Below are 24,460 nucleotides of genomic sequence, written 5' to 3'. Positions count from 1 at the left end.
GGAACGAGCCAGAGAGTGGGACTAACTGGATTGTTCTTCAAACAGATGGAGCGAATGGCCTCCTCCTGCGCTGCTTGATTCTGATTCTCTGAATCCACAGAATAAGACAATTTGCTGTCTTCTCTCAACCCCCACCATGTCACGACCAGCGTTTGTGAACATATTACCAGCCTTCTGTCTTGACGGAGAATGGTGGCATTTTAAAGGTAGACAACATTAAAAAAAAGTATAAACACAAAATGCTGGAAATACTTAGGCAGTCAGGTAGCATCTATGAAGAAACAGAGTTAATGGGCTGGGATTTGTAGCCTCGAATTGTGTCCCCCCTTCCCCCACCACACACACATACAACATTGTCACATCAATCAGAAATTACAGAAGTCAAACTTAAACTGAAATTGGAAGCCTGCCTCCCATCTTGAAATGAACAATTAACAAGCTTTTAAATTTGTTACATAGCCACTTGTGCGCAAATTTTCAGGCATCGGATGGGAAAATTTGGAAGTGCTTAGCAGCAGCAAATTCTCCTGGTGACAACTCAGCTTGATTTCTGATTTAATTTATTGACTTGCCCAAGCCTTCCAAATTAAAGAAAGATTGGTTTAGCGAGCAGGCGGTGTTTAAATCTACAGCTGTGACTCTCTACTGCTCATGGCTTAACCCACCCTCCCCTCCGCATATAATCCCAGCCTAGACTCCCAATTGGGAGCAAAGCCCTCCCCACTCCTCCCACTGCTAAATTACCACATTCCGCTGGGCAGCTACTAAATTGACTGTCCACACATGATTCATTAAAATGAGATGGCTGAGGCAGGAGCAAGCAGACACTCACTTTTCATTCCACCTCCCTCACCCTGCTGACAACTGATTCCAGCCCAATTATTCAGGTTGATTGGTCATACTTCTGTTTTTATCCACATTCTGCAGTATTTTACTTTTTAAAAAAACACGCTGCATAAAGAAATAAAATCAGTATAACCAAATGCTAATTTAAGCAAAAATGTGTGGATGCTGAAAATATGAAATAAGATCAGAAAATGTTAGATAAACTCAGCATGGCAGGCAGCATCTTTCAAGACAGAAATAATGTTTCAAGTCCACATGACTCTTTTTCAGAGCTCAAATTTAAATGGGAGCCATAAAAGCGCCCAGTCCCAGTTATAGATATGATAACTTACTATTTCTTCTGAATTTCCTGACTGTGCCAAGATTTCCTCTCGTTCCTTCTCCATGAAGGGGATAAGATAACCAACAGCTTTCTTCATTACCCGAGCAGATTTAACAACCTGATGTTAAAAAATAGATTCTTTTTACAAATCTTGGAACAATGTGTGTAAAATGTCTGAAATTGGATATTTCAAAATGTTCATATCTTTCTAGTTGAAATCTGCCCCATATTAAACCACACGCTTTGCAATCATCTTCAACTGGGCTTTGAGATTTGTAATTGCTTTTCAAGAATTCTGACTTGACTACTTTTAAAAAAGGGCAAAACAAAGCAAGGAACTAGTTAGGAAAATGTTTACAATCGTAAAGAAACATTGCACCCAAATAAAGTTAAGAATTCATTGTTCAAAATTCATCTCTGTACGAGATGCAAGATCATACTTCTGCTTCTTGCGAATTTTCTCACCCTCCCCTCTAAGATAGTGTCCTTCCAAAGTTTAAAGTTTATTTGATTAGTGTCACAAGTGGGCTTACATTAACACAGCAATGAAATTACTGTGAAAATCCCCTAGTTACCCATTTGAGTACACTGAGGGAGAATTTAGCACGGCCAATCCACTTAACCAGCATGTTTTTCGGACTGTGGGAGGAAACTGGAGCGCCTGGAGGAAACCCACACAGACACGGGGAGGCCGCGCAGACTCCACACAGACAGTGACCCAAGGTGGGAATCGAACCCGGGTCCCTGGCGCTGTGAGGCAGCAGTGCTAACCACTATGCCACCCCAGGGTATGGTTCTACGGGCACTGACATCTTTTGCCACTTTGTTGCAATCATTGTCCTTCATGTAAGAGTTATTATAAGTCTCACCTGGTCCTCTATACACTCACAATTCCAAGTATGACTCACTGAAAAATGAAAATTTTAAAACCCAGGTTGTTTCCTTCCTTTACCCAGAGACACTGTGGTGAAGAGATAACACCCTCCTTTGAATCCCAAGATTGAATATTAAAACAGAAGTAAAGCCATATAGCATTGCAATATCTTCATTCTTTGCATAGCAAAATAGCTTATTCCAGTCTTACCTGTGGAAGAAACATTTTTCCTGCTCCAAATAATTCCCCCACAACTTTCATTCCATTCATCAGGGGCCCTTCAATTATATGCAGAGGCCTGGGATACTTCTCCTGATTGGCCCTTGCTTCTGCTGTGTCTTCTACCACATATTTTTCAATGCCCTGAAGAATAGTAACAAGATTTGAACTTGCGCAGCAAAGACAAACATTAAAGGCACAACACGAAGAAGGGAGGGAGGGAGGAAGAAAGGTATGGGAGACAGAAAGCAAAGAAAACAATTTGAGTCTATATAGTGCTTTATTTGCACCAGAAATACCAAAGCTTTTCACATCCAAACGAGGCCATCAAGCCACATTCCACACTCATTCAAGCATTCACCTTTATTAAGGCGTATACAAGACGTTCCTCAACGGGACTATTCCTCCATTTATCAGTATGTATCAATTTCTTCCCACCCTTGGCATGATTCTGGAAACAATAATGAGCCACAGTACAGATTATCAAGTCAGTCAAGTATATTATCAAGTATATCAGCATCTACAGGTGACTTGTCAGGATACATTTAAGATTGCAGGCTATGTTTTACTGAGTAAAATTAAAATATATCAAATGTAGGAACGAGGCCATTACTCCTGAATTCAGAAAGGCTGGAAATGTTCTAGGTTAAATCTCTCAAGAGGTAAAGTGGTAAAGCACAACATCAGTTAGCACTAAGATATAAAGTCGTTCCAGCACTGGAAATCAAGAATAAGTATTGTAGCTATTGAGTTCCCTCTGAATAAATATATTTTCTCCAAAACTAATAACTGATTTTGACTTGTCATTGGTTTTAGGAAGTTACTTCATCTCCTTTTAAATTCCTTCATGTGATATGGGCCACACCAACAAGGCCAACACTTATCATTCTTCCCTAACTGCTTTGCAATCACAGAGATAGCTGCAAAGCAGGGTGTGAATGTAGTTTGCTGTACATTTTGGTAATGTGAGAAAATCAAAAACAAAATTTTTAAAATCTCTGCACTCACATTACAAATAAAAAAACTTCCAAAGAAATTTATTCCTTTCAAAACTGCCTGTGCTCAGGCTAAAATATGCAAATCTTTATAAGCTAATTTTTTTTGGTATAGTAATTACTGTTCAAACCATTTAGATTATGACCTCTTTTTTTGTAAGGGTCTCTTTGGAATTAAGTTAATCCGAGATGACATATCTGCCAATGGAAAATTGAAATGAAATCAATTTCTGTGATAAACGCTATATTTAGATCCCTGTGCCTTGCTTCTACAATATTTCACATTGCTGTTGACTGAAGAGCCTGCCTGCTTTTTTAATTGGGGCCTGGAGAGAGAGAGAGAGACATAAAAAATAGAGGTATAGGGGCCATTCAGCTCTTCAAGCCTGTTCCAACATTCAATGACTATAGCTAAACCTCTATATATACACACTAGACTCCTTGACACCTTTGGAGTCTAGAAATCTATTTCCTTCTGAAATATATTCAGTGACTTGGCCTCCACAGCCTTCTGTGGTAGAGAAATCCACAGGTTACCACCCTCAGTGAAGAGCACCTCTTTTTTCATAGAATCATAGAAACCCTACAGTGCAGAAAGAGACCATTTGTCCCATTGACTCTGCATCGAACACAATCGCACCCAGGCCCTACCCCCTTATCCCTACACATTTACCTGCTAATCCCTCTAACCTACGCATCTCAGGACATTAAGAGGCAATTTCAGCATGGCCAATCAACCTAACCCGCACATCTTTGGACTGTGGGAGGAAACCAGAGTACCCGGAGGAAACCCACACAGACACGAGGAGAATGTGCAAACTCCAGACAGTCAGTGATCCAAGCCGGGAATCAAACCCAGGTCCTGGGAGCTGTGAAGCAGCAGTGCTAACTACTGCGCTACCGTGCTGCCCCTCATCTCAGTTCTAAATGGCTTACTCCATATTCCAAAACCCCTTGTTCTAGATGTTGTTAATCAATGCTTGATGCAGCTAAGTGGACTAGTTGTTATCATTTTGAATGCCTGGTAGCAAGCTTCTCCCGGTCATTAATGTCAATGCTGCTGTGCTTCAAGGAGAGCTTCAGAATGTCTTTGAAGCATTTTCTTTGTTCTCATCTGGTATGCCAGCCACTCGGAGAGTTAATAAAACAGGACCTGGCAGGGGAGATGCTTTTCAGCCACATGGACAGTGTGTCCAGCCTATTGCAGTTGACTTTGCAGGATCTTTGCCCGAATGTTATGAAGCCAGCTTCAAAAAGAACACTAGTGCTTGTTTGATGGTCCTCCCATTGGATCTGGAGGATGCGGCAGATGTTCTGTTGATGGAATTTGTGTGTCAAAGTCCAGGTCTCACTGCATTACAACTGCTTTGTTCACCCAAACTTTTATTGAATTGAAGTCTTTGTCAAACATTCACTGTGTTAGTTTCTAGAAAACTGAGCTGACATAGCTAATCCAGTGGTTGGATCTCCTCATCAATGATTTAATGTTGGCAAATGTGAAGTTGTCCACTTTGGTAGGTATAATGGTAGGAAGGACTATTACTTACGTGGCGAAAAACTGCAGCCTGCGACGGTGCAGAGGGACCTCAGGGTCCTTGTGCATGAGTCGCAAAAACCCAGCCTGCAAGTGCAGCAGGTGGTCAGAAAGGCGAATGGGATGCTGGCCTTCATAGCGAGGGGGATTGAATATAAAAGTAGGGAGGTCTTGCTGCAGCTGTATAGGGCACTGGTGAGGCCGCAGCTGGAGTACTGTGTGCAGTTTTGGTCGCCGCACTTACGCAAGGATATTTTGGCCTTGGAGGGAGTGCAGAGGAGGTTTACTAGGCTGATTCCAGAGTTGAGGGGATTGAACTATGAGGAGAGGCTGAATAAACTAGGCTTGTACTCGTTGGAGTTTAGAAGAATGAGGGGAGATCTCATTGAGACATATAAGATGATGAATGGGATGGATAGGATAGAGGTGGAGAGGCTCTTCCTGGTGTTGTCAGACTTTTTACTGTGTTTACGCCAGTCCAACGCTGGCATACCCACATCAAATTCTTTGGTCAGGACTATGAATACATCAAAGAGCTCTTAGTGTTATTCTCTACATTTCTCTTGGTTTTGTCTAACAACAAAGACCATGGTGGCGATTCTCCCATCCCTCTGTGCTAATTTCTTACTGCGGTGGGTTTGGAGATTGTTGCGTCGACCGATTCATGGAGTACACACGTGCGTTTGTGCCCCACTAGCATCTCTCAGCGCCAGATTTCTGGCAAGGGCAATTTATATGCTCAGTTTAATCTCATTTGAATGCGATTAGTGGGCCTGGGAGTGAAATCTCCAGGCCTGCTAGCATCTATCCTGCCCCCAACTCTGCCAGAGTGGTTTACTCCAGTGGGGATCACAGTAGCTCCCCAGTATCGGGGAATTAGCGGCCCAACCCTCCTGGAGTGAAGGGAGGGTGGGGAGGGCAAACACGGTGCCCCAGAGGATCAGGTGGCAGGGGGACCTTGGCACTGCCCACCATATGCAGTGCCATCAGTGCAGTGCATATGAGGGCAAGGTCTGATAGAGACGGGGCCTAGGGGGCGATTAGTGGGAGTAGAGTTCCAATGCCACCCTGCATAGGGATAGGTTCCGGGAATGGCCGGGGGGCCAGCAATCGACCCTGGGGGGAAAGGGGGGCTGGAGAGCCGGCATTGTGGGGGTCACACACAATTGGGAAGCCATCAATGCGGGACCACTGCACATGTGCCGATCTCAGCACTAACAGATCAGCGCATGCACAGTAACTTGCTCAGTGAGCTGATTTCAGCCTCTCCAGTGGGAAATTTAATTGAAATTTACTTTTCTTTACACTGGTGGCCTTTGCAGTGCACAGTGTGGGAGATTCTTCTCTGAACTCCCACTGAAAATAAACATGAATTACTCCAGTTTTCATGCGAATTTGACACTTACAATCTTTTGGGAAGAATTCTGCTCCATGTCAGAGGTTCCTCTGGAAGGTCTAAAGCCACATTGCCTCGCTGGGAAGATTTCCTCAGCCACAGAATGTAGGCGATTCATGAGAATACATGTCAAGATTTTCCTGCTATAGATGAGGGAAATATCTTGATAGTTTCCACAGCATGATTTATCACTCTTCTTAAAACTAGCTACAAATGTCCCACTCCTGAAGTTGATCTGAGGAGTTCTTCTTCCTCCAAATCCAAAAGATGAATGCATGAGAGCAAAAGCCCAGCAACTTTGCAGACCTCAGCTGGAATATCATTATGGCCACAGGATATTGTCATTTTTCATCCATTTGATTGCTTGTTGCAGCTCTTTCATCGATGATGAGGATGGCAGTGAGGACTTCATTAAGATCAGAATAGACTTAACATCTCCATCAGAATCAAGGGTTGGTGCATGAGTGCTGTTGGTAGTGACATATTGAATAGGCTGGATATTAAGTGAAATGTCACAACTGGGGAATTTTGGCAGTGCATCCAAGATGCGATCCTGAATGGCAAAAGAAAACAATTCCATGGACACAGGGTTGCTGTTGATCAAAGGCATTTCTCCCTGCTTACTACTTTAGCTCCTTCACAGAAAGACAGGTCTCACTGAGGGCAGGGATGTCAGCTTGGGAGTCTTGATCACTCATGTGATACGATTGCAGTACTTTTTTCTTACAATCACTCGAGTATTGTAAAATTTTAAAGTTTTCTTTATTTCACCATCAAGTGAAGATCTTGCAGGGCATGGTTCCCCAGTTAGGGGAATGTGGGATAGCCTATTTTCAGGGTGCCTTTTCTAGCCCCCTCCCACTTAGGATGAGCAGAGGATATTCTGAAACTGCCAAAAAACACCTTTGTTGAACACAGGTATCCAATAACCTTCATTACCTGTGTGCAGATTCTTGACTAGAGGCTGCCAGGTTCATAGCCCCACTCCCACTGTCAATTCTCCACTGCCGCAGGATTTGGCAAAAGAACCCTGGTGGAAGCTTGCACATGGCTTTGTTTGCTGTCATTACCCTCATGATCTTGATGGGTTGATGGTCTTGTTGTCATTTTGGGATCCACCAGAAATAAGGAGCACCTGACAGCGTCACTCAAGGAACCACTGGACAAGTGTTTCCATCATGTCAAACTGACTATCTACAGAGGACCTCCTATTTTAAGACACTCCTTAAAAAAAAAACCTCTTTAACCAAGCATCAAGTCTGTCCATATTTCCTCCTCTGGTTGTGTGCCAATTATTTTGTCCATTTAAATTTCTTGGTACTGACTTTGTATTCTCTTTAGTGTCAAAAATATTATGAAGTATACAACAGCAACATATTGTGATTGGTGATTTGTGGAAGATAAACCACATTCATGGCAGCCCAGTACCATTCAACGGTTTACTTCTTACAACTAACAATTTCAATTAATAAATAATATTCTTGCTCAATGTCCTTACCTGTGCATATTGCAACAATTTCTCTGTAGCTGCAAGATCTTTGTTCCAGATCAAATTCTCACACAGCTCCAGAAGTTCTTTGTCTACGTCATCATAAACAGGTAACTTTCCTGCATTGACAATTCCCATATCCATCCCTGCCTGAGGAGAGATTTATAACAAATGTTGCAGCAAATGTGAAGTGAGAAATTGCTACAAATGCAGTAAAGTTAACAAAAAGTATACTGCACTGCAACAGGTACACTGCATATATTAATAATTGTTCTATTAACAGTCCTAAGTCTTACTGTAGAAGACCAACCTCTAACCATATATTGCCTTTAGAAATAAATATTCTTGATATTACTAGCCAAACTGAAGGAATTAATGTACTTGAAAGAGTATCATTTGAAGAAAAATTTTCTTTCACCTTTATAGCATGGTACAGGAATACGCTATGCAAGGCTTCACGGATTGCCTCCATTCCTCGAAATGCGAAGGACAAATTAGAAAGACCGCCACTTATTCTAGCACCTGGTAACTTTCTCTGTAATGAAAATAAAGACAAACAATCAATGTAAGAAACAATGACTGCAAATAGAGATGTGAAGAGAAGTGATGAACCAATTATAATGAAATAATGTCACACTGTAAACATATGATTTCTGAGTTGTGAGGAATGTCTTCGGACTGTTTCTGTCTGAAGAAAATTATAAGTATAGATTGAGGATGGCAAGATGATATGATGGAATGGATAGTCTAACATCATGGAAAAACACAATCTGCTTGTTTAGAGATTGAAAAGTAGGGCATGCACAGGTCACCATCTCCATAGGGATTAAGATGGGAAAGAGAAACCAATAGAATTAAGAATAAAATAAGACATTGAGAATAATCAGTATGATTATTTGGTACATCTCACATGCTAAACACAGGCACAAAGTTCATGAGCAAAGCCAATGTTGCCACACACATTGAAATAGCTAAATCTTGGCATTAACACCAAATTGACTCTCTTGATTTCAATTCAAGAGAGTGAAAGGTGGCCTTTTTCTCCAATGACTTTGTCATGAAGACAGTCCATCAAACATGTCAGTGTTCAGACTTAATTTGCATTGACGGAACACTATAAAATATTATTCTTGTCAATAAGATATTGAAGTACTACCATTGCCAGTAAAAGAACATTAAGTCTGAACAGTACAAAATACAGTGACTAATCTGCAGTTTTGACAAAGTAGTAAATTGTTTGTAACTTAGGAAATCTGAACAGAAAGATCAATCTCAAGTTTTGTCAGTTACTGTCCAATTGTCTGTGCTTCACCATTCCTTCCAATTCAGTGCTTCATTCTGGGGACTCCAGCAATACTCCTGTATAACGAACATCTAGGGTAAGTACAGCCCAGCTAACTAATTTTCTTGTCCTGTCTTTTGGAATGGCTTTGCTCATCATGCAAATTTCCCACAGAAAACCAACAACTCTGAGGAGAAAATTATTGGTACAAGCCCTTCTTTCATCAATCCATGGTCCAGGAAATGAGAGCTGTAAATACACTTTTTAAAACTTTGGAATGTGGGTTTTGCTAGCTTTTATTGCATGTCCTAATTGCCCTTGCTAGGGATTTCAGGGGGTAGTTTAAGAGTCAACCATTTTAATGTGGGTCTGGAGTTATACAAAGGCTAGATCAGGTAAGAACAGCAGTTTTCCTCTCCCAGAGAACACTGGCGAACCATACAATTCATTGGTTTCAATATCACAATTTATGAAACTTGCATTCTATGCCAGATTTATTAATTAATTGAATTTACCATCCCCAGCTGCAGTTTTGGGAATGGAACTCATGTCTCTTGAGCATTAGTTCAGATGTCTGGATTACTAGTTTAGCAACATTACCACATTGCTACTGACACAGCGCGATCACGTTACAAAAATGTAATCACCTTTTATTTATCTAAAGCTACTGATAAACAATCTTGTAAGAATTTAATTTAGGTAATTTCAAAGACTTTTACTTTTCCACGAATAAAAATCCATTGTTGTAAAACTTACATCATACAAACCTATGCATCATCCGCCACTTTCTCTCAACTTCCATTCCTTTTTTTTTTACATTTTGTCACAAAATAACAACACCAGCAAGAGGGTCCAAAAAAGCTTTTAGAAACCAGGTGGGTGAGGCTTTGGTGCGTGCCCTCCCTTCCCCAGCTCCATCTCTCCCATGTTGCCATCCAGATTCCAAGGAAGCGAATGAGTATCCCTCAGCCAGACTCTCGGTGCCCAGCTGTGTGACATCTCACCCACCCTCAAATGCCAATTTTCATCTTTCGTGCTGCTTTCTTCTGAAGGAACAGCCTTTTGTTAACCTGGCTTTTCCTCTGATGGGCTGGCTGAACCACATTCGTGATTTTGCGGCAACAAATTTTTTCCATTCTTTGGATGTTGAGATATGTGTTGGGAATATATGCCTTGCACATATGGAGGATTTTCACAGTAACTTCATTGCAGTGATAACTTAAGTCTACTTGTGACAGTAATAAATAAGCTTTAAAATCTTTAGTACAAAGCTCTGTGGTAATCTCAGCACATCAGTTGGTCAGCTTTTCGCAGTATTACTGTTGTCAGAGCTCACAGTCAGATGTCTTAAATTGGTGCAGCATCTCTGGTGGACTGGAGATGGAACCAATGAACAGGGCAGAGGATAACAAAATCCTTGCCAAACTGCTACTGCTGAAACAAGACAGAGATAATGGGGAAGGGCATGCAAGTGTGTGGGAAGGTAAGGCAAGGCAGGAACTCAGGTGAGAAAAGGATGATTGGGGTAGGAGAACCTTTAAAAGGACAACAGGTGCAGAGAAAATGTTTTTTAGGAATTTTCTGGACCATTCAAATTCATATTTTTTTCTATTGACACTTAGAACTTTCATGAGTCCTTGTGTTAGCCATCATCAATTTCTTTTTGACCATAACAAAAAAAAGATACCAGACAACATGATGCCTTTTGCCAAAGTAACTTGGACATGCAGGCTCATGTTTTCTAATGGTAGCCCTTTCATTTTAAGCATTTGTTGCTGCAAATATCATCAATTTCCAAATAAAACAAAGAGAAGCAGCAATTTTATGGCTTTGATATCCAATTAAACCTCTCATCATATCTTTAATGGTCATATCTCTCTCATGGTAGCAAACGTCTAATCATTTGCCAAGGGAATTAATTCAGATCAATTTTCTCTCATTGGCAAAAACGTGAACAGAAAGCTTGCAATTTCAAACTATATTATTTATAGTTACAGGGATAGGGCCTGGGTGGGACTGTGGTCAGTGCAGACTCAACGGACTGAATAGCCTCATTCTGCACTGTAGGATTCAATGATTCCAGAGAGGTCCTATGTACGTGTCCCTGTTGAGACCTTAAGCAAGACGAAAGGAAACACGAACTGGGCTAGCAGCTAACAGAGGGCAGTTTAAATTTGTCATTAATACACAGCACTTCTGGAGAAAATATGTAAAATCAGTTAAAACACACACATTCTCAAAAAATCAGCTATTCTTGGAAAACAGTTAACGGAAACAAATTTAAATTGACTAACTTTGCTCCACTTGAAATTTCATATAAAATGTAACGGGCAATTTTAAATCTCAGGCAGCCAACCATTGGGTGGATTGTCTAACTAATCAATGCAAACAGTGGGAGATTGCAGTTGTATTTTGTGGCGATCTGCATATGTGCATTTCATTGCAGCTTCCCAGGTCTGGGCTAATGAAATGCTGTGGGGCAGCTGGTGGTGACCCAGTTGATTGAAGGGTAGACTGGAAGAAGTTTGATTGCTGAGAGCCATTGATGCCCAGAATGGCAGATGCCCATGTTACTCTTGTGAAAATCATTCCTAAGCTCCTTGGTACCACAAAAAACTTCTCCTTTCCTGGCCTACCGCTCTTTGCTGCCCTGTTTTACCGAGTAAAGAGCCCACTCCTTGCCCAGAAGGCCCTCAGAACTTCATCAGTGACTTATGTCTGTCATAGGACCTTATTTGTATATGCGCCAATCAGCTGACAGGCTCCCATTAAAATTATTAGCAGGAACCATTGTCCACATGGATATTTGCTATTCCTTAGTTACCAGTGGGTGGAAAAACGTTAATATCAACCCCATAATGTTCATATTCTATGATCTGAAACAGGACAGACTGCAGCTCTTTCACAATCACTGTAATCTAAAAAAAAAAGAATTTTTTAAAATCTTTTCAAATCATTACGTTTCTCGCCTACAACTAGCAAATGTTGGTATGTGCAGTTGTAAGCTTCTGTGATTTATATTCCTATTTGCTTCAAAGGTTTATCAGGATGTATTATGTTGAATAGATCCACTCTTAAAGCTTCTCTTTAAACAATTATTTTCATTGTTATTCACTTACTGACTTTCCGCAAAATCAAATCTCTATTGAGGACAGGAGATGGCCTAGTGGTATTATTGTTAGACTATTAATCCAGAAAGCTCAGCTAATGTTTGAATCCCGCCACGGCAGATGGTGGAACTTGAATTCAGTAAAAAAAAAATCTGGAATTAAGAATCTACCGAAGACCACGAAACCATTCTGATGGTTGGAAAAACTCAGTTGGTTCACTAATGTCATTTAGGGAAGGAAATCTGGCATCTTTATCTGGTCTGGCCTACATGTGACTCCAGAGTCACGGCAATGACTTTCAACTGCCTTCTGAACAAGGGCAACAAGGGACTGGCAATAAATGTTGGTCAGCCCATGTCCCACGAATGAATAAAGAAAAATCCTCTTCTGTAAAGAGGTAAGATAACTCTTCAACACCTCCATTTCATTATGCACCGATTTCAACTCCTTACTGTAGTTTTAAAGTGTTTTGATCTATGTACTAACCTTAATAATTGAGGTGGCCTTGATAAAGTTTTCAGCATACAGATTATGCTCCTCCATTCCAGTTCCAATTGTCAGTATATTTGGATCAAATATTATATCATTAGGGTTAAATTTCAATTTGTTCACAAGCAGGTCATAGGCTCTGGTACATATTTCCACTTTATCTTTAGTTTCAGTTGCCTATCAAGAGAACACAAATCTCAATGACTGTAACTTCACTTTGCTTAATCAGTAAATACTCTACTAGTAATCAAGACATATCAATTCGTAACAATTCATTTATCTGGCTACAATTTCAGAATGTGATCATACTGTAGTCACCAAGTTGTGATTCTGGAAATTGCAATTCTTTTTATTCATAAAAAAATGTGGCAGTTTCACTCTCAGACTTGCATTTCACATGTGGCATACTTATTGTTCAAAATTAACAAACAGCTGCCTCACTTATGCTGTAGCTCAGTTCGGTGTGATGGGTCACTTTAGATGAAGAGGCAAAAACAAAAAACGAATGAGAATCCTAAAGAGCTACACTTAAATTCCTGGCCATAATGTTATATGTTCCATTAAAGATAGCCACACATCCAATTGATGACTAACATTTTGATGTAGAAGATGCATGGCATAAAATTTTTTGAGTGACTGCACCACCTTTGCACACAAGAGATTATGGGCTGTAAATCTACGATCTTCTGGGAAACTAATCATTGCACGCAAGCTCCAAGTCCTGCCTCTCCCAACCCCTGCTGGATAATTTTAATCATGGTCATAAATAAACTGAGCAATCAATCACTGTGACCGTCTAGTGTAGTAATGTGTTCTGCCACTAGATGTCATCAGCTTACCAAGCATAAAGTTAGTGACCAGATTTTATGGTCCCATGCTGCAGATTTGTAAGGGGGGGCGGGGGGCGTCCATAAAATTTTCCAGATGGCCTCCCCGCGTCCTGTACTAACTTTTTACTGGGGTGGGTACCCTTACCCCAGTTGAAACCTGTAGTGAACAGTTAATGGCCACTTACTGCCAGACAATTTTTGCTTATCTTCAATCCTAAGGGACAGGCACCTCCAAGATCTGACACCCCAGGCACTCCCTTCTCACCTGGCCTTGCCATCACCCCTCTTCCCCCAGTGACCGCAGGCCTCTTTCCTGTCCCCACCATGAGGCCCACAAACTCATCCCTATCTTGGCTCCAAAATGAAGGACCTGGGGGCTGCTTTGTTGTTGTGGTGGTGGCTACCACTCCTGGTGGCGCAATGCCTGGGCCCACTGCTCTGTGAGGTAGAACTTCCTCCCAAGTCAGGGGTGGAAACTTGCCTCCAGTCAATTAACATTCCCCAGAGTGTGAAATATAGGCATAGAGGTTTACAGCATAGAAACAGGCCCTTCAGCCCACCTTGTCCATGCCGCCGTCTTCTATTAAAACCCCAAAGCTAGTCAACGGCTGCAAGGCAGCCAGCATCGGCGGGGGCACATTCCTCACTGACTCTTTGAGTGACAGGGTGGGCAAACCCCATCACCTCAGAAACCCTATCCCATATTCTGGCCACAAATGTTTTCACTGACTTCAGGAGGCGGGACATAATTTCTCGACAATCTGTTCTTCTATTTGAACTGCTTGAATCCTGAATTGAGCTCCTGATAATTGGAAACGAACTAATTCATTCTGGAACCGTGAAGGAAGATTAATGAATTGATTGTGTTATGAAGGGCTTCATCAACTTCTTTCATAAGAACATAAGAAATAGGAGCAGGAGTAGGCCATCTAGCCCTTTGAGCCTGCCCCACCATTCAATAAGAATTCCTTTCCTTTCCTTCTTGTACTGTAGAAAATACAAATAAAACTAAATGATGATGATAATTCAACGTTGTTTAATAAATGAAGGATCATTGGAGAATGCAGCAAGGAAATGCTAACCATATGTTTGCTCTTTATCCCAATTCTCTTACCTGCCCTTTCTCATCAAATGCCATTATTACAACAGCAGCCCCAAAATGTTTAATGATGCGTGCCTTTTCCAGAAAGTCTTCTTCACCTTCCTTCAGGCTGATGCTATTCACGATGCACTTGCCCTGGCAACACCTCAACCCCGCTTCAATCACAGTGAAATTGGAAGAATCAATGCACAATGGGACCTTCAATGGAAAAACAAACAAGTACTTTCATTGACCCAAGTTGTTTAATTTTATAGTCATGGGACAGGATCACGGAATGGTTATTGTACAGGAGGCCATTTGGCCAATCGTGTCTGTGTTGGCTCTCTGCAAGAACAACTCACCTAGTCCCACCCCCATCTTTTCCAAGGTAGCCATGCCAGTCGGTCCTCTTCTCATTATTACCCAATCCTCTTCTGAAAATCACAGCTGAATTTCTCTCCAGCACCCAGACACGTAGTGTATTCCAGATCCTAACCACTTGCATCATAAAAAAGGATTTTCCTCATGTCATCATAGCATCCTTTGCCAATTGCCATAAACCAGTGTTCGCTTTTTTCGATCCCTTCACCCATGGGAACTGTTTCGCCTCTCTACTCTGTCCAAAGCCCTCATGATTTTGAATTCCGATTTCAAACTGCCTCTCAATTTTCCCTCTTCCTAGGAAAATAGCCACACCGTCTCCAATTTATCTCTGTAATTGAAGTTCCCCATTCCTGGAACCATTCTTGCAAACCTTTCCTGCAATCTCACTAATTTCCTTCCTAAAGTGTGGTGCCCAGAACTAGTTGCAGTACTCCACCTGAGGCTGAATCAGTGTTTTAATACAGGTGTTTTTATATCAAAACGTCCTTGCTTTTGTACTTTTGTTTGCCTCTATTTTTAAAGCCCAGAATTCCACATGCTTTGTGAACTGCATTCTCAACCTATCCATCTTCAATGATTTGTGCACATATACCCCTTTTAAAATGATATCCTTTGTATTACATAGCCTCATTCTGCTGACCAAAATGAATCACTTCACATTTCTCTGTTGTTAGCCTATCTTCTAGCTTTTCTATCTCCTTTAAGGTTCACAGAACATGAGGTTCTGATCAACCACCTGTCTTTTTTTCCCTCAATGTTCCTGCTCTACTGAATTTCTACAGTATGTGTTGCCTTTAGGCAATTACTGTACTTACCTTGGCAATATCTGGTTCTGTTGCCACAAGGTTACAAAATCTGGTCATGGCACTCTTGCCATCTAACATTCCATCATCCATGTTGATGTCCAAGATTTGGGCTCCCATTTTCACTTGGGATTTTGCTACATTCAAGGCTTCCTATGTTTAGGATTTAATGACAGTTAACCAACTGATTAATCTTTAATATCGCATAGAAAATAACACAGCAACCCACTGGCTACCTTCAATCCTCTGTTACCTGCCAATGCTTTAGTTCCATGAGAAATGGTAAAATTCCTAAATACTGCACATATTACTACATGGTATTTAAAAATAAACATATTATTTTCCTCTCAAATGAGGAAGATACATTTTCATACCTAGGTAGGAATCACAGGATCCCTACAGTGCAGAAAGAGGCCATTCAGTCATCGAGTCTGCACTGACCACAATCCCACCCAGGCCTTATCCCCATAATCCCTCATACTTATCCTCTCATCCCCTGACACTAAGGGACAATTTAACATGGCCAATGAATTGCAAAATTCCAACAATCCATCATATCAACACTACAGTGCAAAAGGAGGCTATTTACTGTAGCTAAACATCCTAACCTACACATCTTTGGACACTGATGGGCAATTTAGCATGGCCAATCTATCTAACCTGCACATCTTTGGACTGTGGGAGGAAACTGGAGCACCCAGAGGAAACCCACACAATCACCCGAAGCTGGAATTGAACCCGGATCCCTGACGCTGTGAGGCAGCAGTGCTAACCATTATGCCACTATGCCGCCCATTACAGTCATGGATATCATAATCTTCAAGTGCAATCACACTGCCTTATGTAATGCAATACAATGTTAGGAACACAGTGTTATGAAAGCAGTAGCTTAGTTCTAACTTCACATCAAGTAGTGAGCACTACAGCCAGGTAGTGCAAGATGTCCTCCAGGAGGTTGTTCCCTGGTCCACTAGTTTTACATACACAAATGTAATAAACTCTCCCTCCTCCACGATCTAGGATGGATTCAACAGTAATCTATGCATCGGCCCAAAGTGGAATTTATACACAAACTTCCTCCTCCTCCTCACATAAAAATGTTAATGTCCAAGAACTTGAATTTCCTCAATTTTTGAGAAACTTTGGATTTATAGAAACTTGAAGAAAATTCAACAATTACAGTAGAGACAAAAATTCACTTTACCTCATAATTACCTGCCATAATTAGTTTAGCAAAATTTCTAGATCCTGCCACATTACAACGTTCTCCAATGTTGATAAAGTTGGTGTACGGCCCAACTCTAAAAGGTTCAAGACCTAAAAAATACAAATTAAAAATGGGAACTTGAATGTATCCAGAGGCATTGCAGAATGAAACAAATTGAGTAAAAGGTGGGAAAATAAAAATAATAGCTGCTACGTTTGTTTGGTGTACTGTACAACCTGAATCCAATGCATCTCAAATTGAATGCATTTCTTCAGAACTATGAAAACTATGCATGGTGACAGAGTGGTTAGCATTGCTGCCTCACAGCATCAGAGACTGGGGTTCGACTCCCGGTTTGGGTCAGTGTGTGTGTGGAGAGTGCACGCTCTCCCTGTGTCTGCGTGGGTTTCTTCTGGGTGCTCTGGTTTCCTCCCTCAGTCTGAAAGACGTGCTGGTTAGGTGCACTGACCCGAACAGACATCAGAATGCAGTAACTAGGGGAATTTCACAGTAACTTCATTGCAGAGTTAATGTAAGCCTTACTTGTGACTAATAAATAAACTTTAAACTTTTTAGTTTAGCTCAGTTGGTAGCATTTTTGCTTTTAGGTATGCAGATTGTAAGCTAAAGCGCGAAACTATGAGAATGCTTTTAGCTTCTGACAGGATTGAAGCAGGTTGGTGGGCATGTCACCCAGTCATGGAGAAGTCCAGGATTTCCTCATACTGCAGAGTTGGGACAGAATCTTCTGCTGACAAAATAGTTACAGGGGTCGAAACCATTTTTGGCTTGCCCACCCCACAGGGGTCTGCAATGTGACTCTAGCAGGATCTCCTGGAAGGTGGTCTTTTAACTGGCTGCTTCTGCATCCTCTGTCCATTTAAGAAGGGGGAATACCTGAAGTTACCAATCTGCAGCCCCACCAGGAAAGGTAGGCACTAATGAAGCAGAACAGCAAGTGCAAGCGCACCTTAAAATGGAGAGGCCCTCAACAGCACGTTCAAGATGCTGAAAATTAAGAGGCCCATACCAAGTATGGCCACTGAGCAAAATTCTGCCTACTTTCATCCCCACTGCTCTACCATTGTGCATGGGTGGCATTGCCCACTCCACCAAATGCTGCCCTGCAATTGAAAGGCCATCGCAACAGATCTCCCAGGCTGTACATTCAGCACAGGATCTGTTCTGCCAACATCTTGTAGGGCATCTCACCACCTATCGCACCTACATTGGGCACTTAATGGCCAAAGTGGCTATCCACATTACTGATGTTCACTCACTTTCAGATTAACTCAAAACTGGAACACATTACTGAGCTGATAATAGAGATCAGAACTGTTCACAGCCTAATTTCTACTTCATTCCCGATCTTGCCTCCAAATGATTGGGAAGATTCCACCTACACAAGTGCAACTCCTGGCCTTAACAGATTCACTGCCCAGAAATAAGCCTGATTGATGGATTTGATTTCCAGTCAGGCATGGCTATTCCAGAGGAAGCTGCGAGAACAAATGGTCCAGTCTTGATGTCAGGAGTGATCCACTCCTGCTGGGGTGTGCTTATATGGGGGTGAGGGTTCTGAGTGAGCTTGGTTTGCTGAAAGGAAGCATTTCTGCTCTTGCTGGCCCACAAGAACTGCTGAAAAGCCATTTGTCTTTTGCTGAGGCTGTCCTTACCGCAATACAACCGCCGCGATTCCTTGAAGTTATAGCTGCAGCTTCTAGTCTCATTAACATATTTAAAATCCCAACGTGCCTCCTGGGAGCAGGTTGATAGCCCACCCCTTGCTTTGCCCCATCAAAATCTGGAAGTCAGGGGATTGGAACAAGCTTCCCTGTGCGCTCAGAACTTTTGCCCATTTAACACTTTCTTGAAATGCAGGTACCCTCTGAACATTTCTGAAGTTGATAAATATAAGTGTAATCATTGCTGCCAATGTGGAGGGGGAATCCTGGGACCCTCTCCTAATTCTGTCTTCATCGGGTAAGGAATATTCAACCCATTATTATTGTAAGTGAATGGGTACCTGAAGGCAAGCTTCAGTCCCTAAACTTTAATAACAATTTTATATTTTCTGAATTGGTCTAATTCTTTAATCACCCAAAGGAAAGGTTGACCCCAATGTATACCCTACTCTCCAGATATGGCACAAAATGAATGGGACACTGATGGGTTCGTATTTAGATGTAAACAAACCGATGGTTGTCTATTTACCTGACAGTAATAGGAAGTCGCCAAAAACAGAATGTGGAGGAATTCTAGGTTTACATTTTTGGACTGCTTCTGCTATTGCTCTAAAAATACAACAAGATGTAGAACATTTAATAAATAATAAAAATAATTCACAATTACATAGTATTACAAAGTATTTACAGCAGAGATATGGGCCAATGTCACTGCTCGTACTGCACACAAGCTTCCTCCCACCTTTCTTCATAAACCCCCATCAACATTTTCCTTTATTCCTTTCTCCATCATATCTTTATCTAGCTTCCCTTTAAAACACTTATTTATTTACTTCAATTACTCCTTGTGGTAGTGAGTTCCCATTCTAACTGTGCTCTGGATAAAGAACTTTCTCCTGAATTTCATAATGGATTTTTTTTAGTGATGATCTTTGGGTGTGGTCTCCCTCGCAAGTGGAAACATTTTCTTGACATCCACTCAACTGCACCTTCATAAAGTTAAAGACCTCTAATAGCTCCCTCTTCTGTCTTCTCTTTTCTTGAGAAAAGCGGTCAACGCTGGTTCATCAATCATTTTTGGTATCATCCTATAAAATCTTTTTTGCATCTTTTCCAGTGCCTTGATAATAGAGATCAGAACTGTTCACAATAATCAAAGTCTGGTCCAACCAAGATTCAGAATAACCTTAATATCTCTAATGATCAATCCTCTCCAGAAGTGGAATTCTGTTTACTATTTTATGGCCTTATTGCACCATATCACTACTTTTAGTGAGTCTGGTATCCATATTTTGAAATCCCTCTGTTCATCCTCGCAACATTATTCCTCATTTTCTAAGGTATATACGGCCTATTTATTCTCCCTGACAAAATGTACTATCAGTTTGCATTCTTCCATCTGCGACAGATGATGGGAATGCAGCCTCAAAACTTTGATGAGGTCGGATTATCTGCTGCACTCCTTTTGCGGGTTCAACAAGATTCTGGCGAGCCAAAATCTACCACAAGTGCCACACATGAAGTTGTCTCTTGCGAGCGGTGTGGGATAATCTCTGTTTACATCCTGCTTACAGGGTTAGTATCTGCTTTGGATCTTCTGAAACCACATGTTGCGGCAGTGGCAAACCCCTGTCCATAGCCAGTGTCGCCATCTGCACTGATTGGCAGCTACAATTTCCAAATTATCATAATTGATGTTTTCATGTCTGTTTTGACAGTATCGTTGAATCGGAGCTTTGGATGCCCTGCTTTTATCTTGACTTGGGCTACCTTTTGGTATAGTATTTTCCTAGGAAGCAGCCATCTTCCATCTTATGCACATGCCTAAGCCAGCGAAGTCTTTTTTGCCTGATTTGCGCTAACAAATGTAGCACCTCACATTTAACCAACATTAATTTGGCAATTACATGTTAATTTTGTAAGTTTATTGATGCTCTCTTCATTTTTTGCAGTCTTCTTCTATTATCTACTCCCCAGATTTGGTGCCAAAATTTGAAATTGCACTTCTGTTTCCAGAGTCCAAATTGTTTACATAAATAGCAAATGACACTGGTCCCAACATCAATCCTTGTGGAAGAGCATTTCCTGCTTCTTTTTAGTTTAATTATCTTTAAATTTCACTCTTGGTTTTCTGCTTTGTAGGCAGCCTGCTATCCATTCTATCTTCATCTGGCAGTAAGGATACTTCAGTTGCAAGCAATAAAAGAATTAACTACACAAAGTAAAACAAAGAAAAAGGTTTAATAAAGAAACTTCATTTCACCAACACTCATGCCATACTTGGGCCACACAAGCTCCCCACAATTCCCATCTGCTTTCTATTTATAGTGGATCAGCTAATCACATCATTTTGGTTACATTATCTACCAGGTCAGCTAATCCTCACAGCATGTCACCATTGGTTACACTATAACATGCTATTTGTCCCTTGATTCCACGCATTCTGATCTTAGTCATAATCTGCATTTAGTATCTTAATGGAAGCATTTGAAAATCCAAATAATACATGAATCTCATTACACTAATCTAACCTTTCTAAGCCTCCTCCTTAGAATTCAATAAAGCCAGTCATGCATGACCCCTCTGGAATTGCGTACAATTCTTCATACTTACAGTATCTAGATGTTTTCTATTCAGTGAAGGATTCCATTATCTTTCCAATCGCCAACGTGGGTCTCATTGGTCTATAATCCCCTGCATTTATTCAATCTCCCTTTTCAATTATAGGAATGATATCAGTTGTCTGCAGCCTCTTGCACTATTCCATTTTCTGAAATTTTATATATATGTAATAGTGCCTCTGCTATTTTTTCCTTCCTTTATATATACGCATATGCAATCCACCCTCCTCAAATTTGTTTAATTTACCAATTATGTCTCCTATTCTTATCTTAAATGGTTTTATACATTTTTGATATTGTCTTTCAATTTCACGCTCACCAAATACTGAAGCAAGTAATTATTCAATATTTCTGCCAACTGCACACTCAAAACTAATATACAGATGCAATGAAGGCAAAACGAAATTACTCAAATTGTATGGAAAACAGCAGCGGCACAATGGCAAATGTTAGCCCTGCTGCCTCACAGCACCAGAGACTGGGTGCTCCGGTTTCCTCCAACAGTCCAAATACGTGCAGGTTAGGCGGATCGGCCAGGCAAAATTGTCACTTAATGTCAGGGGAATTAGGGTAAATATGTGGGGTTACGGGAAACAAGCCTGGATGGGATTGTTTTCAGTGTAGGCTGATGGGCCAAATGGCCACCTTCTGCACTGTAAGGATTAGAACATAGAACCCTACAGTGCAGAAAGAGGCCCTTCGAGTCTGCACTGAACACAATCCCACCCAGGCCCTATCCCCATATATTACACCCACTAATCCCTGTAACCTACGCATCCCTAGATACTTCTATGATTTACAAACTACATTGCTCCAGGTTTTGCTTTCTTTTCCACCTCACCAATAGCTTCAAAAAAATTTGACTAAATAAAACAAGTTTCCACTCAGAAAATTGTATTTCACCCTATGCAGTTCATGACCATAAAAATTGCTTTGTGAACTGTTTTCAACAAACTGGAATTGAATAATTACCGGATGTGAGCTGGAGTTGTTCCACAGCACCCCCCAACAATGTTTACTAGCCCATCCATGGCAAATTCCTGCGAAAACAAGAACTCTTCATGACAAACTAAGCAGACCTACAATTAGAAATCCAACTGTTTTCACTAATGAACCTTAAAATATACACATCAATCAACATTGGCTTCTGCTACCAGAACTTGCAAGCCTCGATACTGAGAGCATAAAGGATTTGAACATAAACCCTGTTTTGGACAGTGGGCTACCTGAGGTTCACATTTGATTAATTTAAAGTTGACTACTGTAATTCAAGACAATAAATTACAATCGCAAAATGCCTTTATGGAGGATCTTCTGTCCTCATATCATCAGATACATAGATGCTGAATTGGAAGTTTCACTGGATGAACAGAGGTAAAAGAGGTGTGCTCTTTTTGACATCAAAAGATAACCTGCTAACAGGTGACAGCTGTCGCCAGCACCCTGAGATCCTGGTTCCAACTGCAGAAGATGGCAGGCTTGGAAAAGATGCAATGGTATTGCTACAAAACAATAAACAAAGATATGCCAAGTAGTGATCTCAAATATTTATGGCATAAAGTGTTCCTCATATCCAGTTATTCTTGGTCTGAAATTTCCTGATGACTATTTAGGCTCATACATTAAAACAGCCATTTAAGCTGCTTTGGTTCATCTAATCACACACAACTGAGTTAGAAGTTAAACTTCAAGCGATGAACAGTACCTTCAGGTGTCTTGCAGTAATTTCAGGGGTTTCATCATAGCCCCCAAATGTGTTGGGAAGACCTTAAGTTAAAAAAAAACAATGTTTGATCTTAAACATTAATTCTGAGCTTGATTTTTTTTAAATTAGTTTGTTAAAGGAAAGATATCATTGATGGATCTCTCATTCAAGGTCTATTTTTCCACCAGTCTTCAGAGGCATAATGGGCTGATGAATTTGTTAATGTCAGGAAGTTTAGAAAGGGAAAAAGGAAATCTTAACAAGCACAGATTCTGGATCTGTGCACAAGAAAGGACCTTCACTCCCATTGTTGCAATCTAGATCAGCACCATATGTTGTTTCCCTGAACTAACCTCCTCTTCTGAGCTCAGCCAATGTTCTTCCCTGGTCTCCTCTCCTGTGGATATTGTTTAATTTCTCTGATGGGGGTTCACAAATACCAGTCCCCAATATGGAATTAAGGATTTGAAGAACGCATGATCTATGCTGACAATAGAGGGAATACATTGTCAAAGGTGCAATACAAACATTCCAATTAGGAGCAGGAGTAGGCCACTCGGCCACTTGTGCCTGCTTCGCCATTCACTAAGATCATGGCTGATTTGATTTTAACCTTAACTCCATGTCAGGACTACGCCTATAACCTTTCACCTCCTTACTCATCAAGAATCTATTGACCTCTGCCTTAAAAATATTCAAAGGTTCTGCTTCCATTGTGTTTTGAAGTGGAGAGTTCCAAAGATTCATGATCCTCAGAAAAATAAATTCTCCTAATCTTTGTTTTAAATGGGCAACCCCTTACTTTTAAACAGTGACCCCTTGTTCTAAATTCTCTCAGTAAAAAGTCTGACAACACCAGGTTTTAATCCAACCGATTTATTTGACAGTAAACGCACAAGCTTTCAGGGTTAGAAGGGACTAACCCCGAAAGCTTGTGCGTTTACTATCAAATAAATTGGTTGGATTAAAACCTGGTGTTGTCAGGCTTTTTACTGTGTTTACGCCAGTCCAACGCCGGCATACCCACACCTAAATTCTCTCATCAGAGGAAACATCTCTTCCATATCCACCCTGAGCTGCAATGGTTTAAGAAGGCAACTTACCACCACCTCCTCAACAGCATTTAGAGATGGACAGCAAATGTTGGCCTAGCCATCAACAGCCACATCCCAAGAATGAATGAAAAAAAAATCATCTATAGATTTCTAAATGCTATCCTATTTTTATCTCTCATGAACTATACAGAAAAAAAACACAAGGTACTGACCGGCATTAGGGTAACATAAAACATAGGCAGTTGTGATTTTTCCAATTGCTTCTATGAATGGCCTCATTTCCACAGCTCCCAAAGCACAATTTAATCCAATGCTAAAAGAAAACATATGCCACATTACTATAAAAAAATTATTCATTGTTTGAACAAGAATCAGTTTAAAGAAAAGAACACTATACTCATTGTCTGTACCAGACATCTGAATTAGATGTGGAATTCACTTTCTGGCTTTGCTTTGTCTTCACCATAAGCTATCAGGTGGGCAACTGTAAAACTATTTCAAGAGGCTGGATTTTACTTGCCTCACTAAGCATC

The 24,460-nt window shown here is 40.9% G+C and overlaps 1 protein-coding gene across 5 annotated transcripts in view; it reads right to left on the bottom strand.

The window, feature by feature from the left end:
* The window catches only part of mtr (5-methyltetrahydrofolate-homocysteine methyltransferase), a 71,801-nt gene that overhangs the window by 26,817 nt on the left and 20,524 nt on the right, over positions 1-24,460 (bottom strand). For 4 of the 5 annotated variants that reach the window (XM_080200685.1, XM_080200688.1, XM_080200686.1 and 1 more), the window contains exons 9-21: positions 24,140-24,240; positions 22,873-22,934; positions 22,140-22,207; positions 19,076-19,155; positions 16,859-16,971; positions 15,667-15,807; positions 14,501-14,686; positions 12,554-12,733; positions 8,094-8,210; positions 7,685-7,825; positions 2,623-2,712; positions 2,253-2,405; positions 1,179-1,286 (exon numbers count right to left, since the gene is read on the bottom strand). In XM_080200685.1, coding sequence (XP_080056811.1) covers positions 1,179-1,286; positions 2,253-2,405; positions 2,623-2,712; positions 7,685-7,825; positions 8,094-8,210; positions 12,554-12,733; positions 14,501-14,686; positions 15,667-15,807; positions 16,859-16,971; positions 19,076-19,155; positions 22,140-22,207; positions 22,873-22,934; positions 24,140-24,240 — 1,540 coding nt within the window. Of the gene's footprint in view, positions 1-1,178; positions 1,287-2,252; positions 2,406-2,622; positions 2,713-7,684; positions 7,826-8,093; positions 8,211-12,553; positions 12,734-14,500; positions 14,687-15,666; positions 15,808-16,858; positions 16,972-19,075; positions 19,156-22,139; positions 22,208-22,872; positions 22,935-24,139; positions 24,241-24,460 lie in introns of those variants that run through there. The other variant, XM_080200689.1, reaches the window with a different exon arrangement.

Source organism: Carcharhinus amblyrhynchos, chromosome 12 (assembly GCF_965287045.1).
Source record: "Carcharhinus amblyrhynchos chromosome 12, sCarAmb.v2.hapA, whole genome shotgun sequence".
Lineage (NCBI taxonomy): Eukaryota > Metazoa > Chordata > Chondrichthyes > Carcharhiniformes > Carcharhinidae > Carcharhinus > Carcharhinus amblyrhynchos.
The sequence above is the reverse complement of the archived record's forward strand: the minus strand, read 5'-3'. Positions and strand labels throughout refer to the sequence as shown.